Here is a 22,834-nt window from a genome sequence, read left to right as displayed (position 1 = left end):
AATGTTCTCTTTTTTAATTTTAACAATTAATTGCCATTAGTGTGACGAAATACCATGCTCTTGTGCTTTTCATAGTCCAGCAGGGTAGGTAGGTTTTATTTGTAGCATAACTGTACTTTTGTCTTGGCATGCTAAAATAAATATTATATATATATATATTTAATAACATAAATTAATATTCGTTAAGTATATATTAGCAAAATTAATTAAATATTACTTAAATTATCAAAATTGTTTAGTCGCTCTATACTAATGTTCACTGACCAATGTCTATCTTAGCGGTGTTGTAAAAAATGGCATAGGTCCCAACGAGCGCTAGCGCAGCACTGAGAATTTACTTTTGGCGCAACGGAATTTATACAACTTTAAATTATTATTATTGTTTATTTTTTTCTTAGAAACTTATATTTTTTTTTCATATTTCTAATTTATAAGTATATTAACTTTATTATTATGTTTTTTTTATGCAAGAATTTCGTTGTATTTATGAGAAAATTAGAAATGATTATGGCAAAGTTTTGTTGAAATTTCGGGTTTAATTATGATCAATTTTTTAGATATTTAAGTTGAAAATGAAAAAAAGGACGATGCTGTCTCAATTTATAAAGTAATTATCAAGTTTTAGTAAAGATATCATATCAATTTATGTTTGTTTATTAATGAACGACGACCCCAAACTTCTGTCATTTAGCGTTTTTGAATAAACTATTTTAGAAATTAAAACTAACAAAGAGAAAATTAACATTTCAAAGATGTTGTTTTTAAGATTAGATATCTATCTATATAATTCAGGAATCAAAATGTATATCCGACTCTTAATTTCTTAGAAACAGAACCCCAAAGACACTGCTTTTAGGCCAAAAAATGTGAAAGGCCTCTTAAGTCTTTGTTAATACAGCTTTGTTTGTTTTCTTTCTACATTGTAAATAAGTTGGCTTTAAAAAAAAGTAATTCAATTGAGTTTCTTGTCAGTTCTTCTCAATTGAATCTATATACTGAACTGGACGTTAGGGAAAAAAATATATATATAAGCTAAAATGTCCTACATGAATAAATAATTTCTGAATTTGTATATGAATTTGATTTTTTTCATTCCAGGTATATGAACAAAAGAAAGAGGTATATAATTTATTGAAAGTTTGCGGTCATGAGCACGACTCGTTGAAGAAGGTCATAAAGTGCGTCATATCGAAGGTGAGGTTTGAGCAGTAATAAATATTTATTACACTTGTCACATATGTAGGTCAACAAGATCAAATCGGTGATCAAATTTTCTTAGAGGTTGGTGGCGTTGGTAGCTTTGTTGGTAGCCTTTAGAGTTTCTTTAAAGCATTTTAAATTATATCATCGTACTGATTATTTCCTTGTTTATCACCATTCTGACATAAGTAAATTAAATAAATAACCCTGGACAATTAACGAAGCGCCATCTACTCCCACGGTAAGCAGAGCTTGTGTACTAGACAACTGATACAAACACACATTTTTTTGTGAAAAATAACATACATAGAAAACATCAAGACCTACAAACAATCATACTCATGAATACAAATATTTGTACCGTGCCAGAAACCGTGCAAACTCCCGACCATCGTAAGTAAATCGACGTGCTAAACCAATAGAGCACTGAGACTGTTTAATTCAATGATATAATTAATTAAACAATAGTAGAAAATATTTAGCATTCTCGCAAAAATATTGAGACTTTCCATCATTTTGTATTTCATTAGTTGTGGGTACTAGACAACTGATACCTAGAAAGTACCCAGACCGATACAAACAATCATAGTCATGATTACAAATGTTTGCACTGATTGAGGAATTGAACCCGCGACCTTCGGAAAGTCTTTGCTAAATCGCTAGACCACCGAGGCCGTCTATACACGTTTGATTCAGACCGAAACTAAAATCTGAAGACTTCGCAACGAATTACTCATATCCGTTGTTTAGAATTAAAATAAATGTGTGAACACACCGTATCTCGTGGTTTTGATTGGAGTTCCTGCGCTTTCTCAATGTACATATTTCACTGATATTTATATGATGATGTGTGATGGAGTTCATCCTAACAAATCTAGGTTTTTGTTTTAGAACTGAACGAAAAGAAATTCCGTTTACATTTAATGTTTATAAACTTGATGGAATACAGAAACACATTGCATGTAGTTTAGAGTCTAGGGATCACCAAGCAGGATGAATATGGAATATTTTCTGTACACTATACTACCCGAAATTATATTAAAAATTTTCGCAAATACCACAGTGCTCAAGAATAGATTTTGACGGCCTTACTTCCGATGGTCGCGGGTTTGATTCCTCGCACGGCACAAACATTTATATTCATGAGTATGATTGTTTGTATAGGTCTGGATGTTTTCTATGCTTATTATGTATGTATTTACGAAAAAAATATATATTTATATAGATATTTGTATCAGTTATCTAGTACCCATATCACAAGATTTAGCTAGCTTAACTTAGATCTAGATGGCGCTGTGTGAATTGTTCTGATTAATAAAAATGAAAAAAAAGATAGGTATAAGGTAGCACGAACATATCGTGACTACGTGGTATCTATGGTATTTGTCATGTATATACAAATAGGTGATACTACTGAAGGTCCATCAGATGGAAAGTGATGATGGGCCATTTCCCATCCTGTAGGCCCTTAAATAAGCTATATTTGCTATTCTAGTTACATAAAAACAGCACGTAACCCTATAAATAATCGAAGAAGTAAAGAAATCAACATTTATGAGTTATCGCTACCCGTATGATGGTATTCCGCGAAGTTATACCACGATTTGAATTAATATCTCTTAAACAAACATTATTTCTATCTGAAACGATGACGTTTGCTTATTTAAAGTTTCCTTCTTTCTCTCTCGCACAGTCACCATTAATAAAAACGGTCATGATGGATCTGACAAGCAAATTAATTGAAGGTGTTATGGGATTGACAAAATTGATGGCTCACGGCGCCATGCATGAGGCATGTCTTATTGAAGTCATTAAAACCGCAGAGGACGAAGCTTTTGAACTAGTTAAACAAGTTAGAAGTTGTACTTATGGTAATAATACGGTTGTATTGGAAAATGTTAATAAATATCTTGAAGACAATAATGCTACAGTACTAGAAGTTGACGATAATGAAACGTACGATAACAAAGACGAGAAAGTGAATATGAAAGATTTAATAAGAAAAATGGTAGCCAGTAAAAATAAAGAAGATGGTTTAAATTCTAATGTTATTTCTAAAGATACTGTAAATGTTGATAAATAAAATCTATTTGCAATGTTAAAATGTGATATAATTTGGCCTCATTGTTGAATAGAAATTAACTACAACACATGAAAATTTCACCTTGAATTCGAAACGAATTGATCTTGTTTAGTCTTAGATCTCAACATCGTACAATTTATTTTGTTCATATTCAAAAGAGGCCGCGTTTACGAAAAACTGAGTGTGTTTACGATGGAAGAGATAACATTCCGGGTTGTTTACATTACTCTTTCTGTTTACTCAATCGTAAATATGTTTCGAGCACACGCTGTAATGGTTGGTGCGTGCATCGAAATAAATGTAATATACAGATGTAATAGTATTTTGGCAGACTCTATAATATTATAGATATATATTTCAGTTGTATTCCAATTAATTATATATAACTATTTATTATTATTGTCTATATTTATAAACATTAGTAGTTCCAGCTTGCCTGATCTAGGTTGAATAATAGACGGACAGGGGCGGCCCAAATAGTTTCGAGATAAGTGCCAAGTCGGGGTGATGACCGAGGGGAGCCTACCCCACCGCTCTAGCCGAAAGATGTTACGCACCTCCAGGGTAGAGAAGTAGTGAGTTATATATACCGCACAGGGAACCCGCAGAGAAGAGGCCCGCTGCTAGAAGGGGCTTTTTCTACTTTTTTTTTTTATTTAACTTTAATGCACAAAAACAATGTGTACATATGGCGGACTTAATACATTGCAGCGTTGTCTACCAGTTTACAATGAATGGTGCAGAGAAAGATTGTTGGCGGGGCACTAATATAAATGAGAAATGTAAAAAAAAGATATATAAATATAAAGCAAAAATAATAATTATATTCCCACAACTCAAGCATTAGGCATTGGACGAAGGACATCTTAAAGTTTTTAGTGAATAGGGGGTAGGCGAATCGCCACGAGGACTATATTCAAGAGAAATAAACATTGAACAATAGACTCAATAACTATATGTGCATCTAATTTATAAAGGTCTTTTTAGATAGAATTGACATATGTAGACGGATGTTTGGTATAACAAGATAAGACTAAGACAGATAAAGAGTGAACATTATCTAAAGTTCATTATGTAGTATATTTATTGCAATGAACAAATAGTGTAACCCTGTTCTTGGTCAATAGAAAGCAGTATAGTTTATTTAATTAACGGTATTAAGATTTATTGATTTGTCTCAAATTCTTCGGGAAACTTCTGGAAATTTTCAATTTAAAACTGTCTGTAAACGTTAACTGTCGGTAAAGAATTTTTAAAACGATTGCATCTTGGAAAGAAAGGTTTACTCTTAAAATGCGAAATTGTCTAGACAAAAATAAAACTAATGTTACCAGATGTATATTTAATGTTTATACTTTTATTCTAATTAATATAATTTTCCTTGTTATTTATATAATTATCTTTACTTATACCTATTTGTATGTCAGCTACCCTTTCCTACAGTTGTGTCCTTTACCCTAAGGTTACCTTGACAAAATTGCTTTCAGTAATTAGACCGCCTTCTTGTATTTATTCAAATATGTTTAGTTTACTAATAGTTGTACCTATCTTCTATTATTCTATAATACACGACATATTCTATCTATATAGACCTTGGCACAGAATTGTTACAAGTTTTAATTAAACAATTCATATATTCAGTATATCTATTTGTCTGTCTGTCTCGTAGATATCAACATTATGTCCGACTGTATTACTTTTCGCTTCTATTATTATGTGTCCCAATTTTATGTTTTCATCTATTGCGAATTGGATCATCTGTTTCTTGTTTTATGACATTATCCGATTTGTTTATATAGATGTGCTAGCTACCCACCCCGACTTCGCACGGGTGTACATATATTATATATATAAACCTTCCTCTTGAATTACTCTATCTATTAAAAAAAACCGCTTAAAAATCCGTTGTGTAGTTGTAAAGATTTAAGCATACATAGGGACGGACAGACAGCGACAGCGACTTTGTTTTATACTATGTAATAATGATATTACTTCTATTTTAGTTTTGAGCTATTTTTACGAAAATAGAAATAGAAATAATCTTTATTCAAATAAACATAATATTACTGTGTCCAGTTTAAAAACAGGACACAGTAATAGAGTTGCTATAGTTAAATTAATATGTAGTGAAAATAGAAATGAAATTCAAGTAATTAAATTATTTATAATAAAAGTAATTGTATATAGTTATAAATTTATAAAATCCAGAACGCTTTCTAAGAATTATTCAGGACGTTTGAGGATACTACAAAGGACATGTCCTGTGAAAACAAGAAAGTATTTTTTATATCTTTTAAAATTTAGGGACTTTTGTAAAATCTAAGAGTACATGCCAGTCCTATTGTACTCTAAAATTAATTACTCCATTTGATGAACAAATTGCCTTATCCGCACTATCTGAAGGATCGGCTAAAACAGTTTGCATGGCACCAATATCCTATATATTCATTCTATGGTTTGACGTTATTTTACGTAAAGTTAGCAACTCAAATTAAAATTCAAAATATCTTTATTCATGTAGGTCTATTACAGACTCTTGTGATGTGTCAAATCTACCGTCAGTTCGGAATGATTTATAGATGAAAAGAACTGACAAGAAACTCAGCTCGTATTCAAATAATGTATGCAATAGTACGGATTCATTTTGAAATTCAAATTTGGGAGAATAGAGTGACTAACTCTCCGTGTTTTCCTGTAGTAATTGTGTCAAAAAGATAACAGAGGTTAATGCCCCCACTGGTGTTAGTTTTTTAATTATTCATTTTTGTTCGTCTGGCTTCTCGCCAATGTATAAGTAGAGTGGGGAATCTACTGAAGTTTTTTCGTTTTTATTTGCGTATTGCGTATTCCGCAAATCGGTAAGTAGGTTGATCCAGTTTTCAAATATTGGTATACATGTTTGACCTAATATATAGTGTCATTTAATAACATAATGATCAAGATTGTTTATTTAAAAGTACAGATAAGGTATGGTAAAAGTAAATTCCTTTAAATTGTGGAAAGGAGATTGTTAGGAATGTGGACTGATGACTCCATTGCTAACAATGTACCATGTCAGGTTGATCACGCGGTACCCCCTGGAAATTATCGTGATAAATTCCTGGTGAATTTATCACAATGGGCTGATCTGACCTTATGTTTATCTTATCATCTTCCACTGGTGTCTAGCCAGCGTAAGCCTTAGCGCAGGCGGGTGAACCAATCCCTTATCATCCATGAAAAAAAAACATAAATAAGCTGTTACCACCTGGAAATCACCAACCATATTCCTGGTGAATTTATCATGATGGGCCAACTGACCTGACCTGTTTATCTTATCATCTTCCACTGGTGCCTCGCCAACGTAAACCATTAGCGCCGGCAGGTGAACCAATTCATTATCATCCATGAAAAAAACCATAAATAAATATTCTGTTTCAGTTATACGCGGTACGTAGTACGGTTATACGAGTTAAGGCAGTAGATGATTATGGATTGGGTTCCCGTCCCGTACCATTATTATCCACTAATAAACTAAAATTACTATTACAATAAAATAAAAACCCTGGACAATTTACACAGCGCCATCTGAACTGTGTAAATTGTCCCAGTAAGCTTGTGTTATGGGATAACTGATATCAATACTTAGCTAGTTTTTTTATAAATACATACATAATATACATAGAAAATAGTCAGACCGATATAAACAATCTCATGAATACAAAACTGCACCGTGCGAGGAATCGAACCCGCAACCGTCGAAAGCAAACCTTTTCTACCACAGGGCTAACAAATTATATTCATTCACGGTTATGCTCATTTCTAAATGCGTTTAATGAAGTAGAACGTAACAATAACGTTCTTTGTTAAAACAAGTGTATTTCTTGGAAGCAAGGAAACATAGCTATATAACATATAGATATATAACATATAGATATATACCAGGATAAGCAAAACCCGTTTAGACTTCAGATTTCAGGGAAACTCTTACGAAAATAGTCGTTCTAAGCATGCATCCTTGCACTCGTGCGCAACTCGTGTTGATCAACATGTTAACATTATGCCCTTGTTGAGAGTTCAATTATAACCGACTTCATAACTGGACGACATTATTAATATTATTATATTATTAAACCGGGTCTTGACACGAATAATTTTATTTTATACATATACATATAAATAAAATTGGAGTCTCAGTTTGTAATATTGAAATAACCGTTTTTAACTACATGCATATGAATATAAATACGGTACATACAACGAAATAATATTTTTTACTATTTTTGTCTGTCTGTCTGTTTATTCCGGCTAATCTCTGAAATGGTTGGACCGATTTTGACGGAACTTTCACTTGCAGATAACTAATATAATAAGGAGTAACTTAGGCTAATTATTTTATAAATTTTATATATTTTAATAAATAATAAGTTTAATTCTACACGGACAAAGACGGAAGTAAGGTCTGGTTTAAAATAAAATAAGCCTATCATTGTATACGATTAATCTAATTTCGTCTGTACATGATATAAATAACAACAGACAAACAGTCTGATCGTAACGTATCATTCAACCATTTCAATCGTAACTGAACATTCGAATCGATAAACTGTATCGATTACCGACAATAACACATGCCAAGGTTCCCAATGACGCGATATGAGCTATCGACACTAAAGCACCACTTAAATAGTTTATGAGTAACGCACCAAAATACAGAACAAACAATATGTATTACATTATTAGTGTTAGTTACAGATGCACAAGTATGAGTTTAAGAGAGAAATATTTGACGGTAGCACCTATTGTTGAGTTAGTAGTAAATTGAGATTCTTTCCATCATCATCGAAAGAAGGAACAACTTTGTAGTATGTTGTGTTCTATTGCCAAACCCTTTCAGAGCGTCCCAAAAAATTCTAAAAACTTAACCATACTCTATATGCATGTGCATTATATATTTGTGATACTGCAATAAATAAATAAAATGTCCCAATTTCAATACAGTTACACAGTTAGACAGTTTTAATTGAATAATTATAAAAATAATTAATATTGTTAACTAATAACGCGCCCCTGCTTCGCACAGTTCAAGTTAAAAATTATTTTATTTTATTATGACCTCTGGATGCGACTACCGTAATTATAGAAGAAGGATGTAAATACGTAAATATAGTATTTATAATATAATATGGAAGTATCTGATACAGGTTTTGTTATGCTTACTAGGTAATCCGAACACTGTACTATTGTAATCCAATTGCTTTTTTTTTTGGAAAATAAACTTTTTTTAGTTCATTTTTCATAATCGACAAAAGACGTCGTGTTCTTGTGATTGGGCACCTTAATTTATATCCCAAAGTTCTTAATGGTGCACCTGACCCGTACTAAAAAAACATTGGCAATTTATATACAGTAAACGAAATACAAATAGACTTACCAGCGTCAGTGAAAAATGCTGAATGGCGACTCGGACTTGACGGGACGGATGCAGACGCTGATGTTAGAAACGCTCTCTTCACTTTGGTCCACTTGGATGCGCGAGGAGTCCTGTGCTGCGGGGGACGGGCGCCCAGCTCCAGTGATCTCTGCTTCCGGAGCACTGGATGAGAAGGTTCAGATTCTGAAGGATGAAATCCTATCTTTAAATGGAAGTAACTGGATAATATTTGCAATAACTTTACTAATATTATTATGTTATCTGTGCTAATATTATAAACGCGAAAGTTCGTGAATGGTAATCGATGTTTGTTACTTTTTCACGCAAAAACTACTGAACGGATTTGGATGAAACTTTACAGTAATTTAGCTTATACATCAGAATAACATATAGGCTATAATTTAAAAAGACATTATGTAAATTTAGCTAAATATAATAATAAATGTCAAGTAAGGGTGATGCGGACGAAGTTGAGAGGGTCAGCTAGTATTCTTATTAATACAAACTTCAAATGTCTAACTTTTTTCTATATCTAATTGGAATGTTAAACAAGGTGATAAGCTTTTATCGAATTTGATGTTATTTTACTGAAGTATAGTATAAGTGTTAATGGATTTGTATTATTTTGTTTATCGCTACCATTTACAACGGGCATTGGCCTTCAGCCGCTCCATAAGTCCTTCCGCGGGTTTGGAGTGCCATCTGCACTCGCCCCATAACGTCCGGTGAAGCTGTTCAGCTACGGCCAACAGCATTAGAGAAAAAAAAAAAAAAAAAACCATTTACATGTGTGAGACCACAAATGTTCAGTGAGTTAACCTGACCGAGAGATTTTGATGGGACTTTCACTCGCAGATAGCAAATATTACAAGTAGTAACTTGGGCTACTTTTATTCCAGAATTAAAAACAAAAAAGACTGCGGACAAACTCAAGCGTAATAGCTAAGTAAAATTTACTTAGTAAAATTTAAAACCAAAAGAACGAGACCAATTACCAAGTTCTTCAGAAGATGGTATGGTGAGAGTCAGAGCAGGTGGAGCATCGCTGTCTCCGCCATCACTGAACGACCTTCTCCTGATGGGGACCACGTCGGGAGAACTCTTGGATCCCCTCGACTTCTTCTTGACAGAATCCCGATGTGTTTGGATGATGTCACGCATCTTGTCCCATGGACTCTTGTGGAGTTTGTTGGGAGATGGTGAGGTGGAACTGTCATCCTGGTTCATAAAGATCTTCATTAATTAGTAACTAGTTATTTTCTCGGCCCTTACTGAACACTGGAAACTGAATAAACACATAGAGAAATTAAGTGTTAGCTTAACATCAATCTGCAGATTTTGCCAAACAGAAGAGGAAACGCCACTACACATCCTACGTGGTTGTACGCCAGTCATGCATAAACGAAATATCTCCTTTGGAAAGTTTACACTCTTTCCCGAGGAGATAAGAACCATCGCTCTTAAGAATATCCTTCAATTCTTGTCCCTGACGGGTCTAGGTAGCGAACTCTGAAGAAGGGCGAGCACAATAGATCTATACAGGTCGCAGTGCTACAGGTCATAGCATTTAAAAATAGTCCAAATCCCGGAATAAAGGAAACAAGGGGACCCTTTATACGTGCAAGTATATATTACGTGTTTTTCCAAATATAAGCACACCGCCCTACCGCAGATGGTCGCAAGTTCAATTCCTCGCACGGTGCAAACATTTTTATTAGTATGGTTGTTTGTATCGGTCTGGGTGTTTTCTATGTATATGTATTTACGAAAAAAATATATATTCGTATCAGTTCTCTAGTACCAATAACACAAGCTTTAGCTAGCTTAACTTAACTGAAAAGAAAACGCCACTACACATCCTATGTGGTTATAGCCCACTCATGCAGAAACGAAATATCTCCTTTGGAAAGTTTACACTCTTTCCCGAGGAGATAAAAACCATCGCTCCTAAGAATATCCTTCAATTCTTGTACCTAACGGGTTTAGGTAGCGAACTCTGAAAAAGGGCGAGCACAATAGATCTATGTAGGTGACAATGCTACAGGAGCTACAAACTCATGACAAGAGCCCAAACAACCCAATAAAAAAAAATAGCGTAACTGCTAGATGTTATTATAAACAAAATACTCTACTATACAGATTACAGTAATATAAAATAATTCTTTTAAACTTTAAAAGCTATGAACGAAAATAACACGACGTCGTGAGTTGTATATGTATTTTCCTGGATTTTCTATGTGGCCATAACATTCCGTTATTTTTGAGTGCTGAGTATTGCACTCTTTGTATTGTACGTACATATTTTATAATCTGTAGCAATCTTAATGTATAAATCTTTTTCAATTATATCTATATTTTTAACTAGCTTTTGCCCGCGGCGTCGCTCGCGTTAATTTATCCCCCTAGGGGTGGAATCCTTTCTTAGGGGATCCCAACGTCATAGTAGATTTATGCATGAAAAGTCTCAGCCCGATCGGTTTAAAATTGATAAAGTATCATACAAATTTTCATCCCCTATTTTATCCCCTTGGGGGTAGAATTAATCAAAATTCTTAGCGGATGCCTACGTCATAACATCTACCTGCATGCCAAATTTCAGCCCGATCTGTCCAGTGGTTTGGGCTGTGCCTTGATAGATCACTACGTCAGTCACCTTTGAGTTATATATATTTAGATAAATATTAAACAAGATGAAATTTTATATATAGGTTTTTCAAGATACATCCTATTAAGGTTTTTTAAGTAACTAAACTAACGTTTACTATTTAATGGGCATTATGCTTGTTTACGACCATCGTAGTATACCCCTTCGATCGATCCCCTGCCCAATTCACACGGGGCTCGAAAATACGACTTCCTGAGCTGAGGTTCGAACCCGTAGCGGTGCTCTCAGACTAAAATCGTCTCTGTCAGTCGGGAGTTAGCCTTCAGTAGCTCCATAAGTCGTTCAGTTGTAACTGTGCTGAAAAATGAAGTTCAGGGTATTTGTGCCAGTGACTGTAACCCTAAGATAATATATATCATTGCTGTTTTTGTTTTCTTTTTATTTCTTAGTTTTTTTTTTTACCTTATTGTTATTATGACTATCATTATTAATGTATTTATTGCATACATTTATTCCTTGGTGAAAATATAACGTTAATAAGTTAAGAAGAAATGTTACCTGCACAGGTGCATGCAAGAATGTGTTATCATTCTCGTCACATCTCAATATTCCACTCTTGCGAGACATCCCTGTTAACAAACATGATGATCAGTGTTATGGTTTAAAGTTTAATTCTTTACTACTCGAATTTGAACCAAAAAGTCATGATTTCATACACGAAATTATAAATTGTAACTAACTATTCGGTGATGTAAACACCGGTAAATAACCAAATTAATCTAAGAAGAGAAGAGAACGCCACGTGGTAGGCTCAACTGCTGTTATGATAGATCCCATAAATGCGAAATGTGGTCATCTCAAGAATATTAGTAGTCGTGAAGATATTGATAACAATTACAGTATTATTTATAAAACATTTACGGCCCACAAGAAAGTGGTCCGCGTGGTGACTAACAGACTTATTACTTTTTTTTTATTATCTAATGATGCGCTAACGGTATACGCTGGCGAGGCACCGTTTAAGAATGATAGGATAAGCATGATGTCAGAGCAGTTTGGCCATCGTGGACAAATTTTCCAGGACATTTTCAATATAATATCCAGAGAGAACCACGTAGAGGCCAACCTGACATGGTACGCTAGTAATAGAATAGAAAATCTTTTATTTAACTTCAGTTAATTTAAGCACTTTTGAATAGTGAGTGGGGAAAGACGATTGTTACTAATGTGGACTGATAACCCCATTGCTATGCAAATTACCATGTTAGGTTCCATGTGGTTCCCTCTGGAAACCATCGTGATAAATTCATCTAACTGACATGACCTCATCTTATCATCCTCCACTGGGGCCCCGCTAAAGTAAACCTTTGGCGCAGGTGGGTGCACCACCATACCATTATCATTTATAGAAATGGTCATATTATTTTTTTACTACCCTCATTCGGAAAACTGTCTCATTACAAGTAGAACTAACAAGAAACTAGGGACAATAAGGACTTGAGTCCATATTACTAACAATCCTCTTTCCTCGAAGAGATTTGTTCTGAAATTAAAAAAAACAATTACCTGAGTCCATCCTCAACTCTTCACATGAAGAATTAGGTGTAAGAGATAAGGCGCTGCCAGGGGTAAGGCTGGCGGAGTCCCGGGTATCAGGGTTGGGGAGCGTAGCTGATGATGGAGTGGATCCAGCTAAAGCTACTACCCCGATCATAGCACCGGCAGCCACAGCACCTGCTGCGCCTCCCATGGCAGAAGTTGGCCATTGTGCTTTCTCCCACCTGTTACAAGAAACAAACTAATAAATATATCTTATATATAAAATTCTCGTGTCACAGTTTTCGTTCCCATACTCCTCCGAAACGGCTTGACCGATTCTCATGAAATTTTGTGAGCGTATTAAGTAGGTCTGAGAATCGGCCAACATCTATTTTTCATCCCCCTAAATGTTAGGGGTAGGACCACCCCTACATTTTTTTTTTATTTTAAGGCAAAACAACGTTTGCCGGTACAGCTAGTACTCCTATATAATTTGAAGGTAGAAGAACATGATCCGGCCAGCTGTCTTGTATGGAGCAGAGTGCTAGCCCGGAAAGGCGACGAGTGAAAGGCGACTGCCTGCAACTGAAATGCAAATGTTGAGATGGATGTGTGAAGTGACAATCCATAAGATGAAAAATGAGTACATTAGAGGAAGTATGAAAGTGGCGCTGATGTTGGAGAGGTTGAAGAGTAATCGTCTATCATGGAATGGGTGTATAATAATTATTTGCCCTGCCCCTGTGTAAAACCTTAAATGCTGATCGTGTACTCCCAAGAGCACTCCGTCTACTTAATGAGTTATCTACTATTTTTCCACTTGACATATTTAATTGTACTGCCACAGAGTTTCACAGAGCGGTAACAAATTTTGTGGAGTCACTGTATATATATTAGTATATTTCTAGATTATTAATATTATTGCAATTTGTATAGTTGCTGTTTTTCTTTTTTTATTTTGTTTTTTTTTGACCTTATAGTTACCATTGTTATTATTATTAATGTTCAAATTCAAAAATCATTTATTCATGTAGGACATTTTAGCCGCTTATGAACGTCAAATTTTTACATTCTAATTTTTTTTTCCCTACCTAATAATGTATGTATTGCATACGTTTATTCCTTGGTGAGTGCATTGGTATTGTACTGTAATACTCACTAAGAGCATGTAATTTTATAAATAAATAAGTAATAAAGATAATATTTTAAGGAAAGTATTTTAAGACTATGGATGGTTAAAAGGGCAGAGGAAGGCGGAAAAAGAGATGGATGGACTGTGTGAAAGATGATATGGTAAGAAAGGGAGTAAATAACGCGATGACTGCGAACAGAGATGAATGGAAGAGAAAAACATATTACGACGACCACAAATAAATGGGATAAGGAAGAAGCAGATGATGATGATGAAGACATAGTAGGTATACAAACTCTGTCCATACATACTGTTATAATTAAAAAAATAAACCAAATATTACATTTGAATTTGGAATCTGACATTCTTTTATGAATGTTCGTTGTGTTCTCATTTTCGCGCCAATCGGTTGTCAAATATTTATGAGATATTAAAATGGAGTGGAATGCTGGAGATAACTAAATCTCTGTAATTGGCCTATTTCTTGCAGCTTTTTTGTTTGCAGTTTAGCAGCTTGCCTTGTAGCCTGTGTTTCGGCTGTTGATAGAGATCGGGCAGTGAAATGCAAGATAAGAAGTAGATGTAGTGTCCTCCGGAAATGCAACGTTGACTGATATCATAGGAATTTCGTGATAATGTGATACCATGTATATAGACGACAGCTATCACTCACACTATCAGGAAAGGGGATTATTAGTGATGTGGATTCATTGTTTTTACTAATTTTATTAGGTGTGGTTATACCTGAAGTGAAATACCGTGTCAGGGTAAACCCCACGCGGTTCCTCCTTGAAACCATCATGATAAATTCTGACTGACCTGACCTCATGCTCATCTTATCATCCTCCACTGATGCCCCGCCAGCGTTATACCGTTAGCGCAGGCGGGTCCACCATTCCATTATCATCACTTAAAGACAGTTACCACTTATCCTCAGGTGGGCAGTCAATTTGTTTGCTATTCAAATTAGAACTTATCTTATTCAATTCAAATTCAAAATATCTTTATTTATGTAGGTCTATTACAGACTCTTATGATATGTCAAATCTACCGTCAGTTCGGAAAGATTTCGAGGTGAGAAGAACTGACAAACTCAGCTCGTATTTTTTTTTCAAATATTAGTGGAACATGTTTATAATAATATAAATTAATATTATAAATGCGAAAGTTTGTGAGTATGGATACATACTTAGATGGATGTTTGTAACTCTTTCACGCAAACACTACTGAACTGATTTTAATAATACTTTACAGTAATATAGCTTACACATCAAATAAGACATAGATTATAAATTACATGCAGATGAAACCGCGGGCACAGCTAGTAGAAGTATATATCGGATGTATATTTATAACTAGCTTTTTCCGCGACTTCGCCCACGCCTACCTTTTATCTTCAGTTTTCGTTAGAATTTACGTGAGTAATATTGCCTATATGTATTACATATGTCGTGAATATTTGAGAGTGAGTTTCTATTAGTGAAGGAATGTTTGACATCAAAATTTTGTGTAACTGTAATTTATGGCCGTCATCATAAGGCTGCATGTCCCTGATCTCTATCCATACAAAACGTGCTACTATGAAAATTTTCTACAATATATAATTAAACTCTATGAAATTTTGTCCATAACGCCATTAATATCAACGTTTTACACTGTCAGAATCATTACATAGTATATATATACAAAAACAACGACCGATGAAAAATCCAAAACAGTATAAAATTGGAAGAAATATACAAAATATTGAAATTACAATGAATTCTCAAAATAACGATAAAACTACCTTTATATTTACTTTAATAACTCTACTTATAAATAGAAATAGAAATAATCTTTATTCAAATAAACTTAATATAAGCACTTTTGAATAGTCAAGTTTTTTTATTCTACCGCTCATTCGGAATGCAGATTCATCACAAGAAGAATAAGCAAGAAACTTGTGTGTTGCTCTTTTAAATAAATATTGATTTAATTATATTTACATTAACATAGAGTAGGCATGCGACAGTTAACATAGAAACCGCTACGCACTTAATCTCTGTTCAATCAGATAACATTGTCAGCGCTATGAATTTTAAGTTAGATATTTTCTACAAAAACATTATTATCATTTATAAATTCTTCAATTTTATAATAAGCCTTTTTACATAGAATATATGACAGATTTGAATTAGCTTGCTACATATCTAAGTAGAGTGTAAGAAGTAAATAAAAGCGTCAAAATTTCTATTGAAAGTATTGCTATCGCGTTTAGATGAGGGGAGACTGAAGGTTTATGAATAGAAATACAACGAATACTGAAAAATACCTACATCGTAATTTTATTGCGTGCACACACTCCTCTTATATTCTAACATATCTTAATAATATTATAAACGCAAAAGATTGTAAGTATAGATTGAAGCGGAGGTATCAAATGTGTCTGATGAGTGAGAGGTGCTGAGGGTTTTAATGAGGAAAATACGGAGATTAAATAAAATGCGACTAGTATGACAGCGATATATAGTAAAAAAAGGAATAGGTCAAAGAATATTATTATAAAATTTAAAAATGGTATAAAAACCTACCAAGGAGTTCGCTATATAGATGTTTGTTACTCTTTCAAGCAAATGCTATTGAACGGATTTTGATGAAACTCTACAGTAATATAGACTATATTTTACACTAGCTGCGCGCATGACGTCGCGTGGTATTCAAAAACCTTCATACATATTTTTTAACTCGAACCGTTTAGCAGTGCACGCAACGGAAGCCCTCAAACATAAATAATTTGCAACATTTTTCACTGATGCGATAGATAGATGATAGAAGCGATTCTATTGGTCGTATCGTAATGTTATATAGCCGTCCTCGACAAATGGACTATCCAACACAAAAATAATTTCTCAATTAGAACCAGTAGTTTCTGAGATTTTTTTTTTATAACACAGGGGGCAAACGAGCATGCGGTTCACCTGATGGTAAGTGATTACCGCCGCCCATGAGCACCCAACACCAGGGGAATTGCAAGTACGTTGTCGGCCTTTTAAAAAGGAATAAGCTCTTTTCTTGAAGGTTTCAATATCGTATCGGTTCGGAAATACCATTGCTGGAAGGTGATTCCACAATGTGGTTGTGCGAGGCAAAAAGTTTCTAGAAAACCGTACTGTGGAAGACCGCCATTCATCCAGATGATCAGAATGGTATATCAGTTTCTGGCGGGTTCAAAGAAACAAACTTTTTAGCTTTGTCAAATTAGCATAGATTGAAATTTAACGTGGGGGAACCGTGGGCAGAGCTAATCTTACATTTAGGTGATACTCAAGACGACTTTGTTCAAATTCATTCTCGGTAATGTTAACTTACTTCTGATAGTCGCAGGTTCGACTGTCGATTACTCGAACGGTGCAAACATTCGTTTGTGACTATTTATGTCGATCAGGAAGTTCTATATCATCATCATCATCATCGCAGCCCGGAAGACGTCCACTGCTGGACATAGGCCTCCCCCAAAGATCTCCACGACGATCGGTCCTGCGCTGCTCGCATCCAATGCCTTCCCGCGATCTTGACCAGATCGTCGGTCCTATAGTTCTATAGTTATATATATCTTACTAATATTATAACGCGGATATTTGTGAGTGTGGATGGATCGATGTTTGTTAGTCTTTCATACACAAACTACTGAATAGATTTTACAATAATATCCTTACTTAATATTATACATGCGAAAGTAACTCTGTCTGTCTGTCTGTCTCGCTTTCACGCCTAAATCACTGAACCGATTTAAATGAAATTTGGTACAAAGATAGTCTAGACCCTGACAAAGGACATAGGCTACTGTTTAATGTGAAAAAAGGGTTGCAAGGGGTTGAAAGGGAATATGAAAGGTCCTATGGAAGTATTGTCATTTTACGCGGACGAGGTCGCGGGCGCAGCTAGTAAATATATATTACGTCTTGTACACATAATACAAGTTCTACTTAACTGGGAACTAGTTGGCGCCGTGTGAATTGACTTTAGACATTATTATTATTATTACACACCTACTACATATATTTATGACTAGCTACTTCGTCCGCGTGGAATTTAACTTTATTTTTCTAAACTAAAAGTAGCCTAAGTTACTCCTTATTACATCAGCTACCTGCCAATAAAAGTCCCGTCAAAATCGATCCAGCCATTTCAGAGATTAGCCGGAACAAAAAGGCCGACAGACAGACAGACAAAAATTGTAAAAAGTGATTTTTTCTTGTATGTACCGTATTTATATTCATATGCATGTAGTAAAAAACGTTTATTTCAATATTACAAACAGACACTCCAATTTTATTTATATGTATAGATTATAATAATAATAGTAATTTATTTGCTCAAAAATACAGTAGAAAAGACGATAATCAAAGCATAGTATCATGTGTATTGCCATAGCAATGGCATGCAAAATATAATTGTTTAAAAATTATATATAACTAGCTACTCGCCCTGGCTGCGCACGGATGTACATGCATTATGCATATAAACCTTCCTCTTGAATCACTCTATCTATTAAAAAAAGCGCTTCAAAATCCGTTGCGTAGTTTTAAAGATTTAAGCATACATAGGGACGGACAGACAGCGACAGCGACTTTGTTTTATACTATGTAATGATTAATGTAGTTAGAGAGAGATAATAATAATAGTAAAGTAGGATATCTCAAGTCGATAATTATATATTGTCAAAAAAATCCTTTAAATTGTAAAATTCCTTATTCTTTAACATATATATATATACTGTAGCAACATACTAATTGTGGACCACCTATAGTGGTCAATACTGACTAATTAAAACTTTTAAACTAACTAAGATTGTTGTTAATTAATCCAGTTTTGTATTAACTAATTGTTAGCCGTGACATCGTCCGCGAGGAGGTGACGCCTTATCCCAGATCGGGTCAGAGGCATAGTTAACTGTCGATGTGGTACATGACATATGTCCACATTTCACTCGATATATTTGAATACAACGTGGCAGGCCGCGAGCCTAGGATACTCAGAGCGGAGGATGTAGGGGCATCCGAAGCTCCAAGTGAGCGGGTGCTCCTACGAGGTCATATTTGAGAGTCCTTCAGTGGAGACCAGCATGCGGACGATTGCTGAAACGCGCCGAACGACAACTATTATACACGGTTAGAAGGTGGAAACACCGGGTTTTGGTGGTTAAAACTCTCACAGCATCCATTCGGGGTGCGTACGAATACTGTGGGACTCTGTCTTAAACAATTCTCACCGTAAAGAAAAGGGGTGAACGGATTGCCGTCTCTTGCATTAGTTCTTAGTTTGATATCGATGCTTCCTTCATGGGAAAGTCGGTCGGTCTTTTGACACACAAAGGTTTTATTTTGTGTCAAAATATATTGACCGATTTTAATTAGGAGAAATTAGAAACAATTAGGACTAACAGAACTAAGAAAAATTAGAAAGAGAAAATAGAAACAATTAGGACTAACAGGACTAAGAAAACAATTAAGACTAGAATTAGAAACAATTAGGAACAAACGTTTAGAAATTGTTTTAATTACTAACCTAAATGCAGCTTTCACTTTTGTCCACTTAGAAACTTTCGATTTCTCCACCTCCTTAGAAAATAATCCATCTGAACGTCTTCTCAACGGGGTTCCTGGGGGCACGTCGCTGTCCTCACCACCGGTCGACCTCGACCGCTGTTTCCTCAGCAGCGTGCTCCCAAACCTCGAGTGACCTTTCCACTTCGACCCTGTTCTCTTCATGCTCCTGCCACTTGCCATTAGCGAGTCAAATATTGCCTGACCGTACTCACACTCCATCTCTGAATCTAACGCCTCATTTATTAGATCCAACTCCCTTCCTTCTACTCTCAATCTCTCATTCTCTAGGTCTATTCTCTTATGAGCATTGTGGAGGTTCTTTAAATAGTTCACGTCTCGTAGTCTTTTGAGTAGACGAGAGTTATGTTCTTTTAAGGTAACAAACTGGTTTAGCAGTTCTAGTAACTTCTCCAATTGATCTACAGCTTCAAGAGTGTCTTTGGTCTGAGAAGCAAGTTCTTTAGCCCTTATTGACGCTGGATCGTCATGATCCTTTAATCTTTGGAGCATCCCTTCACATAATGCTTCAGGATCCGGAGGTTCACCATCAGGAAATCCTCGGTAATCATACGACAGACCAGCGGTGCATGGGGATGAAACCTCCCCATCTGAAGCGGTTGAAGGTTTCACAGATAGAGTAGCTGGCGGTTCACCCCTTCTTCTCTTATGCAGGGATGTGCCACTCGGTGGGAGTTCAGACAAATCTTTCGGCACATCTTTCCGGTTCTGCTTATCGTCGGTTTGGACTTCAATGACGTCACCACTTTCTTTTGATGACGTCATGGTGCAGCTGGGCGTAATCTATTTATGTGTGAAAATAAACGCACGTGCATTATAACCGACGGATCGACGGTACGGGATAGCGGAATGCATTCTGTTATTATATTTAACTATTTCATATAATAAATATATTTATATCTATTATATAGGGTGTGTATAATTAAACTAGTATAAAAAATGCAATCATTCACTATATGTATTTACGTAACATAAAACAACACGTACACAACACATAAATGTATATATATAACTTTCACATTCACAAACTCAGTTTGTACTTTCTAATAAAATTAAAGCTATCATTTTTTTCTATCATCATCATGTATACACGTTTCGATAACACATTTAATAATATGATTTATGTAAATATATGTATATGTATAACAAGTTAAAGTTTTTTTTTTTTGTAGAAATATTCTTGCCGCCCAAATATGCGCGCGCGCACGTTACTCGGGCGGGCGGTGGACCACTGAATCTCTATCGGCAACGGAAGCAACCGATGCGATCCGAACACGTATTTTTAACTTCGGCATTTTATATTTCCACACAATGGAAATACAACTCTAATTATTTGGAATAAGGCTGATTTGAATGCAGATATATATTTGTATGGGTAAATACTTTCAGACATGGTTTCACGGCTGGAACCCCATTAACCCATTTATTTAAAAAGGGAATAAATGTTTGGGGTTTCTTTTGGAGATTGGTTTAGTGCGTTTACATACTATACTATTTCAGCCGCAAGCAACTTGTTTCGTAAATTGTGTTGCGATTGTGGGTTTCTTTTATGGAGGATAATGGAATGGTGCACATGCCTGCGATAATTGTTAACGCTGGCGGGACACCAGTGGTTGATAAGATGAGCATGAGCTCAGGCCAGTTAGCCCTACGAGAATTTATCACGATAATTTCCAGGATGAGGTCAACCTGACATGGTCCATTATTAGTAATAAGATCATCAGTCCACATCACTAACAATCTCCTTTCCCCTTTTCCATCCCCTCGGTTATGAGTTGTGATTATTTTTTTTATTTTTAAATACAATCTTCCACAGACATATTCGTCCGTGCCTTTTTTAATTTACTTTAATATTATTATATTTATTTAATTTCCACTTTTGTACAACTCCAGCCGAGATGTTACAATTTGCCTAACAGTGACACCGAGGCAGACCTTATCCGTCTGGTCCAGAACCACCGCTGGCCGGCCGGGTGAGTTGACAACATGCAGTGTCACCCATCTTTATTAGGAGGATTAGATTTACCAATATGCATATACAATTATATAAATCTTACACTACTACTAATTTCACAGTTTTCATTACATTGTGTTGTATTGTTACATTATGAATTCCTACACTGCATATACAATTATATGAAATCTTATTTTAACATTATTTTTGTTAGAACGAAATCGATGTCTAGACTGGCTGGTATGGCAGATGAAGTATGTTTGAATATTTGAAAAGACAGTGTGTTTTTGTCATCTTGTCTGTCGTCGTATTGATGTATCTATAACTTATCTGTATATTGTATTAAATGTGTTTTTATATTATTTTATTTTGATTAGAAATATATTTTGTTTATCTTATTCTACGTTATTTACTTGAACACCACTATAGTTACTCTGTTAACGATTCGGAGGTAACTTCCCTCACAATTTAAAACAAAAAAAAACAGTTGTGATTAGGCAGTGAAATTATAGGGTAAGACCCTAGAGATCTTAGTCCTCTGAAATATATTCCATGATAAGGTCATATACCTGTAACACGTGCTGTTTATGTATACAATAATAGTAATTCAGGGCAAATCAAACACTACTATATAGTCCCAAGCTAAGCACAGCTTGTTTTTGGCTGCTTGACAGCTTATAGAAATACATTTTTTTTTAAATACCTACTTAATCTACATAGAAAACACCCAGTCCGATACAAACAAGCATATCCATAAATAGAAATGTTTGCACCGTGTGAGGAATCGAACCCGCGACCTTCTGAAATAAAGTAGTGTGCTTAAACCGCTAGACCACTGAGGCCGCTAAAATTACGCACGCAAAAATTACTGAATGGATTTTAATGAAACTTTCCAATAATATAGCTCACATACATGAGAATAATGAATAGTTGAGTATATTACATCAAGGCGTCCGCGCCGCGATATTCAGACATCACAAAAACGTAGAGTATAATGATATCAAAAAATACTGAATAATAAAATTTTACAATCGTGTATATCAATCGACAAAAACGAAATAATATCGAGTTTTAGAAATCTAACAGCGCCATCTAGTATTCATTTCGGAACTAAACGTAAACAACATTTGTATTCTACAGACAATCATTGTGAAATATATAACCTATTTGCTACATTATTTTTATACTAAAAGTACTATATTTATAATGAATACATACTAGATATAGTAACCCTCAACATATTACGCCGACCCCAAATAAATGGGATAAGGAAGAACCAGACGATGAATAAACTCTTGTGTG

The 22,834-nt window shown here is 34.9% G+C and overlaps 1 protein-coding gene across 1 annotated transcript in view; it reads right to left on the bottom strand.

Annotated features, from left to right (window-relative positions):
• LOC131848641 (uncharacterized) overlaps positions 1-20,687 on the bottom strand; it is a 47,792-nt gene extending 27,105 nt beyond the window's left edge. Inside the window, exons 1-5 of the mRNA XM_059198563.1 lie at positions 19,520-20,687; positions 12,868-13,082; positions 11,860-11,930; positions 9,692-9,914; positions 8,697-8,879 (exon numbers count right to left, since the gene is read on the bottom strand). Of these exons, the coding sequence (XP_059054546.1) occupies positions 8,697-8,879; positions 9,692-9,914; positions 11,860-11,930; positions 12,868-13,082; positions 19,520-20,343 (1,516 nt within the window). The 5' untranslated portion in view covers positions 20,344-20,687. The remainder of the gene's footprint in view (positions 1-8,696; positions 8,880-9,691; positions 9,915-11,859; positions 11,931-12,867; positions 13,083-19,519) is intronic.
• Between the last annotated feature and the right edge of the window lie 2,147 nt (positions 20,688-22,834).

This window comes from Achroia grisella, unplaced genomic scaffold (assembly GCF_030625045.1).
Source record: "Achroia grisella isolate CSIRO2021 unplaced genomic scaffold, CSIRO_AGI_Agris_v1 utg567, whole genome shotgun sequence".
NCBI classification, from domain to species: Eukaryota; Metazoa; Arthropoda; class Insecta; order Lepidoptera; family Pyralidae; genus Achroia; species Achroia grisella.
This window is presented reverse-complemented; position numbering and strand designations above follow the sequence as displayed.